Source organism: Balaenoptera physalus, assembly GCF_965194825.1.
Source record: "Balaenoptera physalus genome assembly, chromosome: 15".
In the NCBI taxonomy this organism is placed as follows: Eukaryota; Metazoa; Chordata; class Mammalia; order Artiodactyla; family Balaenopteridae; genus Balaenoptera; species Balaenoptera physalus.
The window spans coordinates 47477666-47495888 of NC_138894.1; the positions used below are offsets into that span (position 1 = coordinate 47477666).

At 42.8% G+C, this 18223-nt stretch overlaps 1 protein-coding gene across 3 annotated transcripts in view; it reads left to right on the forward strand.

The window, feature by feature from the left end:
- The window catches only part of LOC309643533 (uncharacterized protein), a 455314-nt gene that overhangs the window by 421139 nt on the left and 15952 nt on the right, over positions 1-18223 (forward strand). For 2 of the 3 annotated variants that reach the window (XM_082426308.1, XM_082426309.1), the window contains one exon: positions 1-18223. This exon is cut by the window's right edge and continues 15952 nt beyond it. In XM_082426308.1, coding sequence (XP_082282434.1) covers positions 1-21 — 21 coding nt within the window. In that variant the 3' untranslated portion in view covers positions 22-18223. The other variant, XR_014253791.1, reaches the window with a different exon arrangement.

Consider the following 18223-nt stretch of genomic DNA (forward strand, 5'->3'; position numbering starts at 1 on the left):
TTTGCCAGCACCGAGGACTAACGTCAAATGCAGCCACCCCTGACGTACACTCCACCTCATTCAGTCAGCTCTGGATGATTGGAAAAGTAATGCTACCTTCATTCTCCTAATGTTCTCCATTTTATTTCAGATGCTTAAAAAGATCACACAACCCCATAACTGGCTTCCATTACACCCTGTCTTGTTCACGTTTAAATTAGTCCGTACTATCATTTCACCAAGCACAGTACTTTGTGCCTACTCCTATTACTTCTTTTCTTACTTTGTACAGATTTTATTCATTTAGTGTCTGTCCCCTTTCTGGATGGTTCCATGAGGGTCACACTATGCCTTTATGTCTTGTCAGTGCCCACCAGCCTGGGTCTAAGGAGACATACACTCTCAGCATTGAGCAAGGGAGTGCCTCTTTCATTTTTGACCATTTGTCTCATGGTACCCTTGGCCCTGCTGCTATCAGAGTGCTTGGCACATAACAAGAGCTCAATACACACTTGGCAAATGTCAAAATGCCTTACTAGATGAGTAAAATTTAAAGCATGTTGTCTATTCTTGGAGTAGACACCCTAATAAAATTGTTCTCTTGCCCCCAACATTTTGGAAGGTAGACAATCATCACCATATTGCAGCTACCAGAAATAGGTTTCATTTAATCACACAGGAAAAGGGAACAGTCAGACTTAGTGAGGGGGTGTATGTCAAACAGTGCAAAGCGTTTACCACTCCTGGGACTCAGGCAGTAGAACTCTTAACGATCCAAAGCTACTTTCTAAGTAATGCTAAATAATGGCTTAAAACTCATATAATTCATTAAAATTAAGTATATAGAATTATGAATATCAAAAGAAAACAGGAAAGGAAAACAAAGGGAAAAAAAAGAAAGGATAGAAAATAAAAGGAGACAGAGGAAAGAAAAAACACTGGTGGCTTAAAGGAATTCACTCCCCTCCCTCCACTGAATTCAGGAACTGGCTTATGTATATGAAGAGATAATCCAGTGGCATGTGTGTTAGCAAGAAATATTCCGACAGTTCAGTGACTAGGAGGCACTTGTGTAGACTCCCAATTCTTACCATTAGCAGGGAAGGGGAGAAAAATGTAGATCCTGGGAAAGTAGTACTGTTTAAATATGTAAACAATATGTATGTAACGGGAGATGATAGTGTGATGCCATTTGATTTTTTTATGTTATTCTATCAAAAATAACCCTAGGCCCAACATGCCCTTCAGAGAAATAAATTCTAGTTTTCAAACTTAAGGATCACTTGTCAACTTTGATTCTTAAGCCTTAACAGCAAAAGGGGTATCAGTTTATATTATGGCAGTGATGTTTAAGAAAAAAATATTTTTAATATTTGAATTAGGAATACCTTCTTGGAAATTAGATGATGATGGTGATGGTGATGATTATGATGATAAACATACATTAATTTTTATAGTGTTTTATTAAATGCATTCTCCAGTGTTATCCCATTTGATTCCCATAGAATCCTATGGCATGTAGGCGCTGGAACAATCAGAATATCAAAAAAGGAAACTGAGGTTCACAGAAGCCCAGCAACTAAACTGAGGTCAACTGGTGAGTACACACGCTCAGCCACTCAGTCTTAAAACCAAGTGGAAAGAACATTCCTTTCTGTGCTGTCATTTAAATGTATCACAAATCACATCGCACAATTGAAACCACTATTGAGTTATTCTATAAAGTATAAAGAGCTACAGGCCTGGCTTATGATATTTTAATTTCATGTGTGTGCCTTAACACATCATATCCATTAAAAATTACTTTGGGGGATTATTTGATGCTTGCTGGGTTGCCTTCCTGGTTATAAAAGGACACAGCTTGTGTGAATGGAATTCATACCAATATTTGAGATGACTGAAGAACAGACAACCTAATGTCAGCTCTTTTTGTACGGAAAAAAATGCCATATTTTCCTAATTATGACAAGTGCAAAAGCCACTGTTTTTAGTCAATGCCCCAGAGCCTCACAAAAGAATGGCTGGACAAGCCAGTAGCTACCAAGGAGAGTCAGTGGGCATCTACTGGGGCTCTAGGACAGGTTGGCGCATTGCTCAGCAGTGTACCGGGTAGATTTGGATGGCATTTATTGGAAAATGAACCAATAATGACACAGCCCTTACACAAAAGTCCTTGTGCCCAGTATCAACCATTCAGCATCTAACAGTTCAGTGGACAGTCTCTCTGGGATGAATTTCAGCCATGCCAACACACAAAATGCAATAAACAAAACCACAAAATGTGAGAGAGACACACAACCAAGTGACTGCAAAGCATCAAATGGAAGTAACGCCATGAGCAAGAGATTGCCAAGTGTAGCTTAACAATACAGTACAGGCTGGCCACAGGGCAGTTGTTACTGCTCACAAACAGTTGACATCTGCCACCTAAACCAAAAATCATTTTGAGACCCAAGAACACACCAGCCCCAGAATGGTATGCCAAAGAGTCAGGGGAAAACTCTTGGATTGCAGGATAGAAAACAATTAGAAGGCTCGTAGTATCTCAGTAATCTCTCTCTCTGTGTGTCTCTGTCCCTTGTTCTCTCTCTCTCACTCAGATACACACACACCTACTTTTATATATGTGTGTGTGTGTATATATATATACACACACACACACACACATATATATGATATATATGAATATATATATATATACTCAAGTACATATGAATAGAAAAGCATACAATATAGAAAAACAAGTTGCATCTGTCCAGTGCCAAGCATCTATGTGGTTAATTGATTTTAGATTTCATGTGCTATGCTTGGGAAAACCTAAGTCAGTTCTCACTGGATTTTCGAACAGTCATGTACTGCTAATGGGGAACATCATAATCCACAAAAGTCAGACCTAAAGTGGCCCCTTAATTTATTTGAAGACTGGGTTCAGTACATGGAGATTATGTTGTCAACATAATCAATGTCTGCAGAGAGGTATACCAGTTGGTCCCTTGGCAACTCTTTACCCTGCTGATCCTGAGAAATTTAAATTTTGTCTGAAAGGGGAATTTGGAAAGCCCTGGATGTAGTAAAGTATTACCTTGTTTAGATATAGCACTACTTCAGATGACAAGCAACATCTGCATGTTGGGTTCCAGGGCTCTTTGAATAGAATGAAGTCAGTAGTATGACAGTAGGTTGTTTATGAGAGATACAAACTGAGAAACCACACAGAGGGAGGCACCAGAGACCCAGCTCCACAGACAGAAAATGAATCTAAGTGAGATCCTGGAGAACCATATTCGGAGAGTAGCACAAATTTGGCTGTGCCCTTTGGCAAATTCCATGTAAGCGTGTTTCACCCTTCTAACTTTTTGGAAACACAAATCTCCCTCCACTTGGGAACTTCTACATTCCCAAGTCTTTTTTGTTCTTTGCAAGTTTTCATTATTTAATTTGTCAATTATTAATTAGTTTCTGGGACCGATGTTAGATGATGTTGGTTGAGAGGAGTGCCTAGGATTAAACTGACTTCGTGAGTACCATATCCCTGAGTGGCCTCAGTGGGGAAACTGAGTCTTCTTCCTCAGTCCTTGGAAAAGGGCAGGCTACTTCCTGGGCCATAGGGCACATTTGCTCTCTGGGTTCATCAGTCCCGCTCTATAGCAGGGGTGGAGGCAAAAATTGTTCATGAGAAATAGTGACATCCAGATGCCAGCTGGGCTCTGCAGGGCTGTGACTGTGCATGGGCTTCTCTGTCAGAAAATGGGAAGATAGGAACTGTGGCTTTCTAAGCTCCTGGCTGTTCTACTGTTCAGACCCCCATATGCTATCTGAGCTGGTTTTATTCACAACATTTCTGACACCAAATGTGTGTGGGTTTCCACACCAGCAATCAGTTCTCCAATTCTCCTGCACCACCGCCTGCCCAACAGTTCAATTCCATTCAGTTCTGATCCCATCCGTGGTTAGCACAGACCCACGGGTTCAGGGCTCAGTCCCATAGCTTGTCCTTGCTTCTAACCTTCCAACACCAATCCCAAGTCCCAGTACTTCTGACGAACTGGCATTACATTCTGAAGTTCCTGTGAACCACCCCACCCCACCCCCGCCCCTTTATGTTGGATAATTCCCTAGAATGACTCACAGAACTCAGGAAAGTGCTTTACTTGCTCTTACTGCTTTAGTATAAAGGATACAGGAACAGCCAATTTGGAGGGAGGTGGTGCCTGGAGCTTCCTTTCCCTTTCTGGGTGTGCAACTCTCCAAGCACCTCAATGTGTTCACCAACGCAGAAGCTCTCTAAATCCTATCGTGTAGGGGTTTTTATGTAGGTTCCCTTACATAGGCATGATTGATTAAATCACTGGCCTTTTGGGATGAACTCAGTCTCTAGTCTCTCTCCCTTCCTCAGAGGTCCTGAGGTGAGGCTGAAAGAACTGACCTTTCTGGTGACAGCCCCCATCTGAAGCTATCCAGAGCCATCTCATTAGCATATCAAAGACACTTATCACTCCAGAGATTTCAAGGGTTTTAGGAGTTGTGTGCAAGGAACTGCCTAAGACAAAAACCAAATCTTTGTTATTGTACCACACTATCTATCGAAGAAAATTTCCTTCCTGGACGACATTTTTTTTCACCTTCTATTCCATGCCCTGTCTTATTAGAACACCTTTTAATTCAGCTAAACTTCTGGGTCCTCTTTCTGAGAGTCCTGTGTGTCAGCACTGCATGCCTCCTGTCCTCTTTGTCTCTGGGAGGGAGGACAGTGGGGTTCCCTTCTCCATTCCATGACTCACCAGTCTTCCCAGTGTCTCTTAGAACTGGCTTTCAAAGGGCTAGTGCATCCCAGCAGGAAATGTGAAAAAGAGCAATGAATAAAGGGAGACTTCTCTGTTATCAGAGGCATCACCAGCCTCAAACAATTGGTAAGGGTGTGACAGTCAGTTTGGCACTACTGAAAAAGTTTTTCAAAAGCCATAGCTTCTGCCCTCTAGGGGCTCAGACAACTAGTAACAGAACAGTTAACACATATAGGGAAAATACACAGAACAGTAATTGTATAAACAACAAATAATTAACTGTACTTACTAAATAGGTAAAAAGAATAGCTTAGTTGACAAAACACAGGCCAGGACTCCGGATCAGGGTATGCTCTGTGACTAAAGGAAATAAATCACTTAGCCCTTCTGTGATGTTGTGAAATGAGGGCAATGATAACCCCATCTCAGAGCTCTAAGATAGGGAGTGAGAGCGCATTAGCGAAGGTGGCCATGAACTGCTCGATGTTATGAAGGACATTATGGCGCCTTGAGAAGAGTACTGAGCACTCGTGGCAGGCACTGTACTGGCCATAAATATGACAGGTGATTTCGGAGAAGGGCAGACGTGGATACACAGGTTACTATTGTGAAACAGACTGCGGTCAGTCTTGAGTAGGGATACCCGAAGTCCTCTATGGTCTCTTCACCTGTCTCCATCCTCCTTGACCTCCCTGTCTCATTACTGCACTGAGGCCCCCTCTCCCTGGCAGTCTCTCTCCTCTTGATTTCCATAATATGGCACTGTCTTGGTTTTCCTAGCTCTCTCTTTTGAACTTGGTATTGTAAGCATTTTTAAAAAAATGTTGACACATATCCGTTGTAATTATAATATGTAAATGGGTGAATGATATTCCATGATGTGGATACATCATGATTTACGTAACCATTCCTGTGTGTAGATATTTAAGTTGATTCTGTTTTCACTCCTTCAATAGGTGAACAGGTCAGAGAGTATGCACATCTCTTAAAACGTCTTCTGCAATGCAGAGACTTGCACCTGTTTCCCTTATGGCTAGTCACATGTAAGGACTGTTCCAGCACCTCCCTAACTTCTATTTATATCGTTTGTCAATAATTCCCGCTCTTTTATGTCATCCCTCAAAACCCTGACCTCAGTCTTCTTTTTTTTTTTTTTTTTTAATTTTTATTTTATTTTATTTTTGGCTGTGTTGGGTCTTTGTTGCTGTGAGCGGGCTTTCTCTAGTTGCAGAGAGCGGGCTTCTCACTGCGGTGGCTTCTCTTGTTGCAGAGCACGGGCTCTAGGCGTGCGGGCTTCAGTAGTTGTGCCTCACAGGCTCTAGAGCGCAGGCTCAGTAGTTGTGGTGCACAGGCTTAGTTGCTCTGCGGCATGTGGGATCTTCCCGGACCAGGGCTCAAACCTGTGTCCCCTGCATCGGCAAGTGGATTCTTAACCACTGTGCCACCAGGGAAGCCCCCTTTCTTTTTTACTATAGTTTTCCTCTAAATGGACTATAGAGACCTCAAAAGCAACTCAGCTGAGGGATCGCGAATAGATACCTGTCTCTGAACTGTCATCATTGAGACATCCAAACCACCATCCATCCATCTATCCACCCATCAATTATGGGGCCCCACCGCATACTCCATTTATGTGCTTTTACTGGAGATACAAAGATGAAGACATGGCCTCTGTTCTCAGGACATAAATTGATTAGTGGAGATGAGGGAAAAGATAGACAAACAAACACCTGATTCAGTACAATTTATACAGAGTGGATGGGTGTTCCTGGTGGGGGCTCCTAGCTTGATGTGGAAAGTGGGAGGGTGTGAAGGACAGTTTCCCAAAGCAGGTGACATCCACGCTGAGTTCTGAAAGATTCATGAGTATTTAACCAGGTTAAGGAGGATAACGAAGAGTGTCTTAGTCAGAGAAATAGCAAGAGAAAAGGAAAGGAAGAGAGAGAGAGAGAGAGAGAACATGGTGTATTTGGGGAACTGCAAGCAGGTCAGTAAGCCAGTGTGTGTGTGTGTGTGTGTGTGTGTGTGTGTACCCATGCACATGTGTGAAAAGCCAGTGGAACTCCAAAAGGAACAAGAGCATGGAATTTCTTGTCCATCACACTAAAATTTAGACTTTCCTCAGAAGGTAGTAGAAAACCATTAAAGGATTTTAGGTGGGAGAGTAGCATGATCAGGTTTGTTTTTGAGGAAGACTGCTCTTCCTGCAGTGGGGAGAATGACCTGCAACCGGGAAGGACAGAGGCAGGGAGAGAAGTTACGTACATGATGGAAGAGGTGATGAGGACTTAGGTGACAGTGAGATGTAGAAAAGGGAGGAAATACAAAGCTATTAAGGATGTAGAATTGACAGAAGAATTGATTGACTGTTTGGGAAGGAGTGAACAGGAGGCATTAATGACTCCCAGGTGGTTGTCTGGGTGGCTAACTTTTCCTACAGCTTCAGTATAGATTGGACCAGCTGAAATCATCCAAGGAAAGTTGGTCAATCGTGAGATGAGAGGAAGGTCCAGGACAAAACCCTGAAGATCACTAGCATTTTCATGCCAGGTGTTCCTCACGAAGGATGTTGAATTTACAAGGGCCCAAAACCAAAAGCTTCCATCTTTAATTCAAGGCTCTCCAACAATACTCTCTAGCATTAAATGGTACTATAGCAGCTGCTAAAATTCTTGACATTTGTATGTGTCAATAATGGTGTAAAGTAGGCTCTATTAGTCTTTTTTTTTTTTGGCTGCGTCGGGTCTTAGTTGCGGGGTCTTCCTTGAGGCATGCGGCATCTTTCGTTGTGGCGCTCGGGCTTCTCTCTAGTTGTGGTGTTCGCATTTTTTTCTCTCTCTAGTTGTGGTGCGTGGGTTCCAGGGTCTGTGGGCTCTGTAGTTTGTGGCACACGGGCTCTCTCGTTGAGGTACCCGAGCTCAGTAGTTGTGGTGTGCGGACTTAGCTGCCTCGTGGCATGTGGGATCTTAGTTCCCCAACCAGGGATCGAACCCACGTCCCCTGCATTGGAAGGCAGATTCTTTACCGCTGGGCCACCAGGGAAGTCCCTCTATTAGACTTTTATTGATGACAATTAGGGAGGCTAAGTAACTTACTCAAGTTTATGCAGCTGGTAAGAGGAGGAATCAAAATCTGGCCCATGTCTGTCTAATGCCCAAGCCATGTTCCTTCAACCGTGTCACACCTTTGACACCTCAAGGTGGCTGCTCCAATCCACCATGCCAGCCCCGTCTGTAATGCTGCTCTGCTTTATTTCCATCAATTCACCTCCAGACTTCCTCTAGGAAGCTATGTCTTCCCCTCTAAAGCATTCTTCCTGACTCATTTTATCCTCCATTTTGCATCTCCCCCATGATATGTTTTATATTGTTTATAGTTCTTTCTGGTTTAGATTTTGGAGCAATTCAGCCAGAATATATTGAATACTAACTGTGTGCCAGATGTGACAATAAGCGCTTTCTAATATGTTACACTGTGACCTAGATCTTGGCCATGTAGATGTATGCTGCTCCTTGATGAAGTAAAAATCCTCATGCATGTGTATTCAACCTCTTTTTAAGGTTCTATATTGGTAACATAGAGCTGATTGTGTATTGGTGCTTGAAAAATGCTCACGATAGGGATGAATAGGTAAATGTAAGTTCAATCAAGTGTTTATTGAGCACTTTCTGTGTGTTTATCACTATCCTAAAGAGTGTAAAGTACAAGTAACACAGGAATAAATATAATCTGTAGCTTTACCTATAACTATACCTGTATTCATCCATTCATTCAGCTATCTTTTTTTTTTAAAATATTTATTTATTTATTTATTTTTTGGCTGCGTTGGGTCTTCGTTGCTGTGCGTGGGCTTTCTCTAGTTGTGGCGAGCGGGGGCTACTCTTCATTGCTGTGCGCGGGCTTCTCACTGCAGTGAGTGGCTTCTCGTGTTGCAGAGCATGGGCTGTAGGTGTGCGGGCTTCAGTAGTTGTAACACGCCGGCTCAGTAGTTGTGCCTCGCAGGCTCTAGAGCACAGGCTCCATAGTTGTGACGCACAGGCTTAGTTGCTCCGTGGCATGTGGGATCTTCCTGGAACAGGGCTCGAACCTGTGTCCCTGGCATTGTCAGGCAGATTCTTAACCACTGCGCCACCAGGGAAGTCCTTTTATTTATTTATTTATTCAGCTATCATTTATTGAGAACATGCTGCATGCCTAACATACCTCCCAAAAGTTCAAATATATTCAAGATGCTTACTCTTACCTCTAATTTATAGGTGAGGAAATAGGCTCAGAGAGATTCTGTGACTTGCCCATGGACGCACAGCTTCTGGTGACAACATTGGGATTGGAACTGTGGTCTATCAGATTCCAAAGTCTGTGCTTAGAGGGAGAGAGAAAGAAAGGAAGGAAAGAGGGAGAAAAAAAGGGAGATGAGAAAAAAGGAATAGAAATTTTAAAATAAATAAACATGTAATACAGGTAATCAATTTAGGAGACAGAAAGTTGGACCTACATTGGTGTCGAGAAGGGTGTCTGGCAAGCACAGACTAAATGCGGTCACAGAGGCACACATTTTCTTTCACTGTCTGAAGAGAGGGAATGCTCTTCATGAATGTGACTTGTTCTAGAGCATATCGCAGACCTTAAAAAAATCTTAGGAAGAGAAATATCCTGGAAGATAAAATCCATGAAACCAATGGGTAGCCAACCTTTCTCGGAGGTGCTACAATTGAGACTTCATTGATATGGCACACAGAGCAGAACATCTGATAATAGTAAATGAGCTGGGAAACCTAACAGTCACTTGGCTCTACTGTACAAATATTTAAAGGTATCACAGTTAATAAGTTATGTAATAATACAAAAAAGATAATGTCAGATGTGGGAGCTGATTTACTCCCATGTCCTGCTTTGGGGGCTGCTAAGATCTCTGCTACACTGTTCTATTAACATGGTTGTTCACTTAACAGAACTAAATGTTCTACACTTTCTTTCACTGACATTCAATTTCTCACTGGAACGAGTGGCACCCAATTTCCTCTTGTCTGTGCATATAGCAAAGCCACCTATGAAGCCATGCTTGGCAAATTTTTTCTGTAAAAGGCCAGATAGTAAATATTTCAGGCTTCTGGGACCATATAGTCTCTGTTGCAACAATTCAATGCTGCCGTTTGTAGTGTGAAAGCGACCACAGATAAAACATAAAGAATGAGCGTGTGTGTGTGTATTTCATAAAACTTTTCTTATGGGCACTGAAATTGGAATTTAATAATATTTTCATGTGTCAAAAAATTGAATTCTTTTGATTTTTGAACCCACTTAAAAATGTAAAAACTCTTCTTAGCTTGCGGCTGCACACAAACGGGTAGTGGGCTGTATTTGGCCTGCAGCCCCTAGTTTGCTGACCCCTGCACGGAAGCACAGAAATCTTAGGGCGCTTAGACTCTTCTATGTACTTAGGTGAGCTTTCCAGAAGGAAGTGGTTAGGTAACTCCATTAGTGCCTCTGAGCTTCAACTATTAATTGACATTATTTCTTAATTCCCAGCTATATTTTAAGGTATGAACCTAAGGAATTTTAAAGTCATTATGTGGGTGAGGGACTGTTAAAAATAAATCCTTCAGGTTTAGAAGTGGTAGAGAGGGAATAGAAGGTGTTAGCAAATCCAGGAGTTTTCAGGCAAGCGGTTCAAAAAACGTCGAGGTGGGCCACAAGTCGCCGCTAAAGGTCATGGGTAACACTTTGCGTCTTCTCTTTATGTACTTTATGCCTCTCATAAAATAAAGTTAAAGCAGTTTAATTTAACAGTCTAATTAGTAATGGATTTTTCATTTTATCTTTTTGACTATGCAATACAAAGATGAGATCTGGATTTGACTAGGGCCAGGAAAGGATATTTATATAATAGTAGTTTAAATTAGGGCTTTCCGACAGCAGCATCTAGATGGAAAAGGATCTGTTGCTGTTTGATTGCTAAAGAATTGGTGGGTGTGGGGGGAGATATAGCTGTATATTTTCTCCAAATAAGAGGTCCCAGAATTGGGGGTGCCCTTTGAGTCTCACTTCAACATCATGCATTTCCTTCCTTATTTTATACGTGGTCAACAGAAAGGATAAAACCACTGTTGTGTTGGCTGTATCCAAGGGTGGAGGGTGCTGAGTTTACTGTCTCCACTAACATTTTATTTGTTCTTCTTTGTAACAGTGTTCCCTGTGGGCTAAGTGTGAGTTCCTTTTCTTCTCTTTCTTTCTTACTCTCTCACATTGGAAATGGGGGTGGGGGAACCTTGCCCAACAGATCTAGAAATCCAGCACCTTGGGATTCATTTTCTTAATTGGTTTTACACCTCTGAGCCACAGCATGAGGGGCTGGGGCAAAGATGAAGCCTGGAGTAAAGACTTGATCTTGAAACTTGACCAAGAATTGAGAGAGAGCCGTCACCCCAGGGAATTCAGTGAGACTGTACAAGTGCCCTCATTTTAGAAGGGGAAGGATGGGCGAGAGGCTACGGGACCATGGTTGATTCATACTTTTCCTGTATAAGCCAGAGAAATGGCTACTTTTAAATTTGACTTTGTGACTTAATCTCTCCAGAATTATTTAATCCTCTTCCCCCACTTCAAGTGATCAGCCCCAAAACAGCAAGAAATATCCCCACAGATGTAATAGTCACTAGAGAACATACAGCTTTTCAAGCTGAAAATAGGATTTTTTTTTTTTATGAGCAATCCTGTCAAAACACAGAGTAAGTCCCTCAACCCATCAAAAAAAAAAAAAAATCCTTAAAAAGTCCATGTTTCCATTCATGCTGTAACAAATCTGTCCATTTGGGGGGATCTCTAATTTATTTAAAAAATAAGATGCCTACAGTTTCCTAAGCTGTATTTTGTAAGGCAGCAGTAACTGACACATATTTTTCAGCATTTTGGTAAAGACAAAAAAATGTGTCTCCTTTGGAAAACAAGTTGTTTTCCAATGATGTACATTCAACTTATATTTTGAAAAACAATACTTTTTATTCTAAAAAGCATCCCTCTCCGTGCACACAGTGCAGGTGGACGTGTGCAGAGCTCAGCCTCCACTGGCCCTCCTTCCATGTTTGGGAGAAGAGGGCTTCCGCCTCCAGGTAAGGGGCGCTCGATTCACATGTTCTGTGAGTGCCCTGAGCTCTGCTTCTCCAACTTTAAGGTGGGCTTCTTCTTCAGCTCCCTGGGGATTGCAACCCCAAGGTCCTGGAGCCAGTCAGCATCTCAGGTTAATTGTAGGAGTTTTCTTTCCTCACCCACAGAGATGAACACAGAGAAACCAATTTGGTAGTTACTCTGCCTCCTGGTGCCCTCCTGAATTACTCCAGGAAAAAACTAAGCCAGAGGTATATTTACCCAAATCTGGGTGGAAAAATCATTTATATAACTGGGCACTGGCTCCACACAGCTGATTTTCTTCTTGGGGATGCAAGATCTGGGAGGTGAGAGGGCTGGCAGAGAGAGCAAGTGGTCTCGAAGGTGAGGGGAGTGGGTGGGTCACAGTGCAGGGGAAAGCTGCGTTCTTCCAGGTCAAGTTAACTGGACGCTGTAAATGGCAGAAAGGAAGGCTTGAGGTGGCTTCACCCACTCTGGCTGATTCATTTAATTAAGTTTGGACAAAGCCTTGGCTGTGGTTTTTTTTGCCATTTATATCCATAGTACCAGGCATCCTCCTGTAAGTAAGTCTGGTTTAGAGTAGTCTTCCCTTCGCTGCCAGGCTTATATAGTTCAAAACTGCAAGGCTTAGGTACTCATATCCAGAGGGGGATGTTTTCAGAGGGAGGCAAACGGGAGAGGGAGATTGAGACACTGAAGCGGTTGCATCCTTGCATCCCCTTTAGGTTGCTGGGAGTGGGCTGTCTTTCAGCCAAAAGAGAAACAAAGGATGGCACGGAGAAAGCAGGTTTGCTGAGAGGCTAACCCTTGCTTCCTCAGGGAAGGTAAAGAAAGAGCACAGAAAGAAGTGTCAGGGACCACTGGCACCTGTTATCGGTCATTAACAAACGACCATGTACTGCTAATCTGTGATCATAAAAAGGCCATCTGCTAATGCTCAAAGGTCATTAAGACGCCAGCCGTGTTTACTCTGTTCTCATTGGTTGGGCCAGTCATTCCTAAGAAAAAAGGAGCTTAAATGGTTGCTGTGGTGGGGCCCGCTAGTTCTGCTCCCTTTACGGGCCTGTCAGTGTTTCCTTATAAACCCCTGCTCTCGGTGATGTAAACAGCCGCAAAAATAACAGGCCACCTGTGTGTGCGTGCATGTGTGCCCACATGTACATGTTCTTTTTCTCTTCACCGGGGGGAAAATTTGAGGTGTGCCATCTTGACTCCATCCATGTTCAAAGATGTTCATTGGAAAGGAAAGGTCGTTTCTTCGTTTGGGGTCCTTTTTCACTTAACCTGACTGATGGACCTATTTTGGAGAATAGCCTGCCCACAGTCCCTAAAAAACGCTATCCTTGATAAAATTAAATATCTTCCCAAAGAGGAGTCATTATCCCAATTTGACAGAAATTTCTGGCTCTTCCATGCTGTGGAGAGAATTGGGTTGCATGTGGGTTGACCAAAGATGGGATTACAGTGTCGGGAATGTTCCCTGTTGAGGGAACCTACTGAATTAATAAAGCTTACCTCCCTTTCTGCATGCTTCTCTTGTCTTCCCAAAAGTTATCAGATGGGTTACCCAATTTATTTTGTTTCTCTGACCTTTTCAAAAGGATTTATATAAGTAGTTCTCTCTAAGGAGGAGAGTAGAAATGATTTCTTTTTTCTTTTTTCTTCAAGATACCAGTGAATTCACAGGAACTTGTGAGGGTGATAGGAACATGTTGAATGTTTAAAGGTATTGATAACATTAAAGCAGCTAGCTAGAGCTAAGTAATCTCATTTTTATATATGTACACCCATGCAAGGGTGTTAGATAGCTCTCTAGAACTCTAAGGAATTGCTCGTTCGTCCCTTCCTTCCTTCCTTTCTTATAAATTTTCTTGTCTCCTCTTCTAGGAGTCTCCTGGAAAAGGACAGATAAAAACAAAGCTCTGTGTGTAAACTAATTGACCAAAGGACTAAAAACCAAGTTATGTAGTTTTAAAATTCCATTTGCTTATTGTGGCTGGTGGCGAAGGTGGCTCTTATCAGTGGGTAGCCTTACAGACCATGTGCCCGACTACCTGGCCACAGCAGGTAGGAAAGGCAGAGTCCACTTCTAAAATTAGGAATTTTAGCAGTAGTCTGTGTGTGTGCATGTGTGTGTGTGTGCGTGTGCGCACGCACACATGCACATGTCCATGTATTTGGGGGTGAAACAAGCAAGGATGGTCAGACTTTCAAGGTTATCTCAACAGACCTGTGTGCTTAAGTAAGATTTTCAAAAACGCAGGCAGATTTTTATATCTTCTGAGATTCTTTAGTGATGGAGACCAAGATTGCCGTTTTGATTTTTCCTCCTTCGTTTATGATAAAACCACCGTTTCTCATCATATCCTTGCCTTTCATCTCTGCCAATTAACTAAGTAGCCAGAGCCTTGTTTTGAAAAGTTCTGAGTAGTTAGTAAGCTCTTTTTTTTCCTGAGCCAAGTCAACGTGTCCTCTGGAGGCCTCTGAATGAGGGGTCTATCCACTGCCCCACCCCTGTCTGCCTGTTAGTGCAGGCCTGGGCTTAATCTTTCGTATTCAGCGAGTTGGAAGGCGGGGTGGGAGTTACAGCATAGGGGGTGGGGTGGTGACCGCAGGTGGCTGAAGAAAGAGGGTCTTGTTCTCATGATGCTAAATGGTTGGTTAGCACTGCTTTTACTGTGAAATTCAGCTTCTGTCACTTCATGGCTAATTGCTTTATTATTCTCAGATCCAGATTGGACCTGATTTAGTTCTGTCAGGAGCCATGACTCTCCCTGGCATTGGGCCAGGATCCTTTCGATCCTTTGATCTGAGGTTTTATAATCACATTACCGTTTAGACTGAGGCAGGAGGCACGGGGCTTTGCTGCTTCTTTCTACTTACTGGGGCACAGGTTTGCTCAGTAGGCAGACGGAGTGTGACTGACCTGGGCAGGGTTTGAGGAATGGAGTCTTCTCCGTAACTCAGTTTCTCCTTGATCTTAGGCTTTATGAGTTTAATTTGCTTTCCTTCCTCCATTCAGCCCAAAATGCACTTGCCCCTTCAGTGGGTTTCTTTTCAGCCATCTCAACATTGAACTGTAGGTAAGGTTTTGCTCTCCTTTTTTTACTAAAGCTTTTCTGCACCAGCTGGCCATCCTTAACGTGAAACAAGTCAACAGGTAGTTAAAATGACCTCTCGTAATTGTCAGGAGCGGCTGACTGGCCCCCATCAATTGTTCTGGGATCCAGACGCCAGGGCTGAAAACGTCCAGTGGCCCACAGGCTGAGTTGTTAGCATGCCTGGTGAGGGCGGTGAACAGGAGCAACCGCGGCCTGGGATTTTTAATAGGCGGGGCTGTAAAATGTCAGCCAGGCCTAAGTCACAGATGCACCACAGAGCTCTTTCAAGCCCTTATTCCAGTGCTCCACTTGTAACTATTTTTAACCTTATTAAAAAGGAGCAAAATGCTTCAGCTTCACAAGTGCATGCTAGAGTCTTGCAGTATATTTCTTTGCTTTATAACTCCACCTTTGATTCAGAAGTCCAGCGGGCATGAGAACTTGGATAAACATAAATCTCCTCTGGATCTGCTCCAGGGGCCCAGACACAGTTAGGGATGTGCTAGAGATGGACCCTGGGTCTCCAGCTGGAGCAGAGGGGAAGGAGAAGCTCCCCTCTTTGGCTTTTCAGGCAGCTCAATCTTAAATTCAATCTTGCAAAGACAGAATTTGTGGCATTTGTGTAATAGAAACACAGACAAAAGTCAGAAGCATGCACCCAGGCAGGTTCTGTCTGATAACGTGAGCTCCATGTGACCAGTTTTCCAACACAAGGTCAGCAGGCCCGCAGAAGCCAACTGCGGGACGGAGAGACAGAAGTGGGGCTGGCATTACTGAGGGATTTTTGTCTCTTTTTTTTCACTTCTCACATGGCAGCTCCTCTTGTATTGGTGGCAGGACCTAAAAAATCTCATTTAGAATTTCTTCTAAGCTTTCTAGTTTGGAAAGTCTTTGCAAACTTTTGAAAGGACTTTTGGGGGCCTGGCATAATCTTGGTCTGAAGTACCTGCACGGGTCTCTTTTTTTGTCATGATTCAAAACAGAAAGAGACTCTTGCCTGCCATAATGATTTAGTTTCAGGTGCCCACTACGTAAAGAAGCCCAAATTGAACTAAGTTTCAGATCATCAACAAGGGGGCCTGAGATAAGCTGACACGATAGCAGAAGTTTTGGGCTTGAAACCTTAACAGTCATTGCAGAGTGTCTGTTCTGTGTGCTGTGCCAGGATGGAAGGAGCAGTGCATAGGACAAATAACACAAGACTTCTGTCCTCTGGGAGCTTATCGTCTTATTATCGATGTCACAACCAGTTATGGAGCTGTGTAGGCCAGTGCACGACTAGGACTAGAGAATTAACACCAGTGGAGGTCAGAGAAGAAAATATTTGTGGTGGCAGGACAGGTCAAGAAAGGCTGATGAGAGCAGGGACACCTCAATTCTCAGCTACTATTAAGTGTAGACTGTAATGGGCATCTGGTATTTTTGACTGTTGATGATTACTTCTCCCCATTTACTTCTGGCAGCAACATTCTTTTTACTGTGCGAAAAATACATTCCACATGATTGGTTCAACTTGGCTGCCCCACCCAAGGACTGGGCATGTGACTGAAGTCTCGCCAGTCTCACCACCATGGCTGTATTGATTGGTTCAAGGATGGACACCTGACTCAATCTGGCCAATCATAATCCTCCTGAGACTTTCTTGACAGAGCTATAGGGAAGGCTTGCTCTTTTCCTCTGGGCTTGCCAGGCTGGAAATGTGTGAGTGGGGGCCCGCTAGCAGCTCTCCTGGCACCATGTGAAGAGAGCCAGTTTAAGCTGAACAGAGATAAGCAGAGGTAAGAAATGGCAAGAGAAACAGACACCCTTTGGTGACATCATTTGAACTTCCATATCTAGCTGTGTCTGAAGCCAGTTATGTGGGATGGTCATTTCTTTTATCTCTGCTAGCTTGAGTCAGGTTCTATAAGCTGTAACTGGAAGAATCTGACTAATATGGGGTGGCTGGGGTGTGATGATAGAAATGTTTCAAGGAAGCAGGGTGTTGGTTTCTGTGGTAGTGCTGGTGGCTCATAAACAGTATAACTTCACCCAGAACAAAACAATAACGACAGAATCTGTCACCCTGGCTAACTCTTTTCTCTTGAAGACCAGCTCAGTGAGAATGTATATAATCAAAGCAAGATGAAAAGTTTATTAGCACTGAGCCCAATGCTTCCATCTTTAGAAATATATTTGTCAGGTTGAGTCCCTCCTCAGGCCTTCTCCAGCTTCCCCAGAACCCTCATTGTTACCATATATTCTGCCTAGAACACACTTTGAAACATGATACTTTGACCAGAACATTCAATTCAGTAAATATGATTGGACTCTGTGAGTTAGGCCCTGTGCAAGGTCTGGGGGATAACACTGATGGATAAGAAAGACATGGTCTCTGCCCTCACAGAACTTATGAACTCAACAAAATAGCATAAACTGGCATTATTTAATGAGAAAAGTTTTTCTGTGGCCTTACATTTATTAAGCACTCAGTGTCCAAGATCTCTCTCAAGACTTTGTTTATCCACTGGGCCTCAGGACATACTTGTCTTAAATATTGGTGATCCCTAACTCCTTCTTAGGGTTTGTCTGCTAGTATAGCCATGCTTGGTGTCATAAGCCATTGGCCTTGATTAATTTAAGTGTTACACTCCTAAAGGTTGGGCCATTTCTATTAACTTGCTTTGCACAATCCTGACTAAAGTGTTGCTCTCCAATTAGAAGAAAAAATTCTTAAAGAAAGGAAGAAAATAATAATAAATATTGTGTCAATTCCAGCTGAATTGAATATAATATCCTGTGTTCCCCCTACAACATTCTCCCCACTTTCTGTCTTGGCCTAGAATGTCAAAATTGTACCATTGGGTGTGTGTCCTTTTACGCTTTTAAGTAATGATACACTCATGGTAGCAGAATAGGTTAGCCCAGGGGCCATAAGTAGTGGAGACTTTAGATGCTGGTATGCTTCTCCTCTCATTTGTAAGAGTGGTGGAGTCAGACTGTGATCCAAACCCTGACTCTATCGCTTAGTGGCTGTATGTCCTGGGTTTAGTTGCTTAATCACTCTGAACTTCAGATTCCTCAATAAGAATTAAATAATACATGAAAAATGCTTAGCAAAATGCTGGCATGTAAAAAAAAAATCTGTAAAGGATGCTAAAATTATGTGACTGTATGATGAAAACCAGAATATTTACCATCTCTAAGTGTCTCGCCAAGATACATACAAGTTACAAAGGGAAAAATAGTAATTTT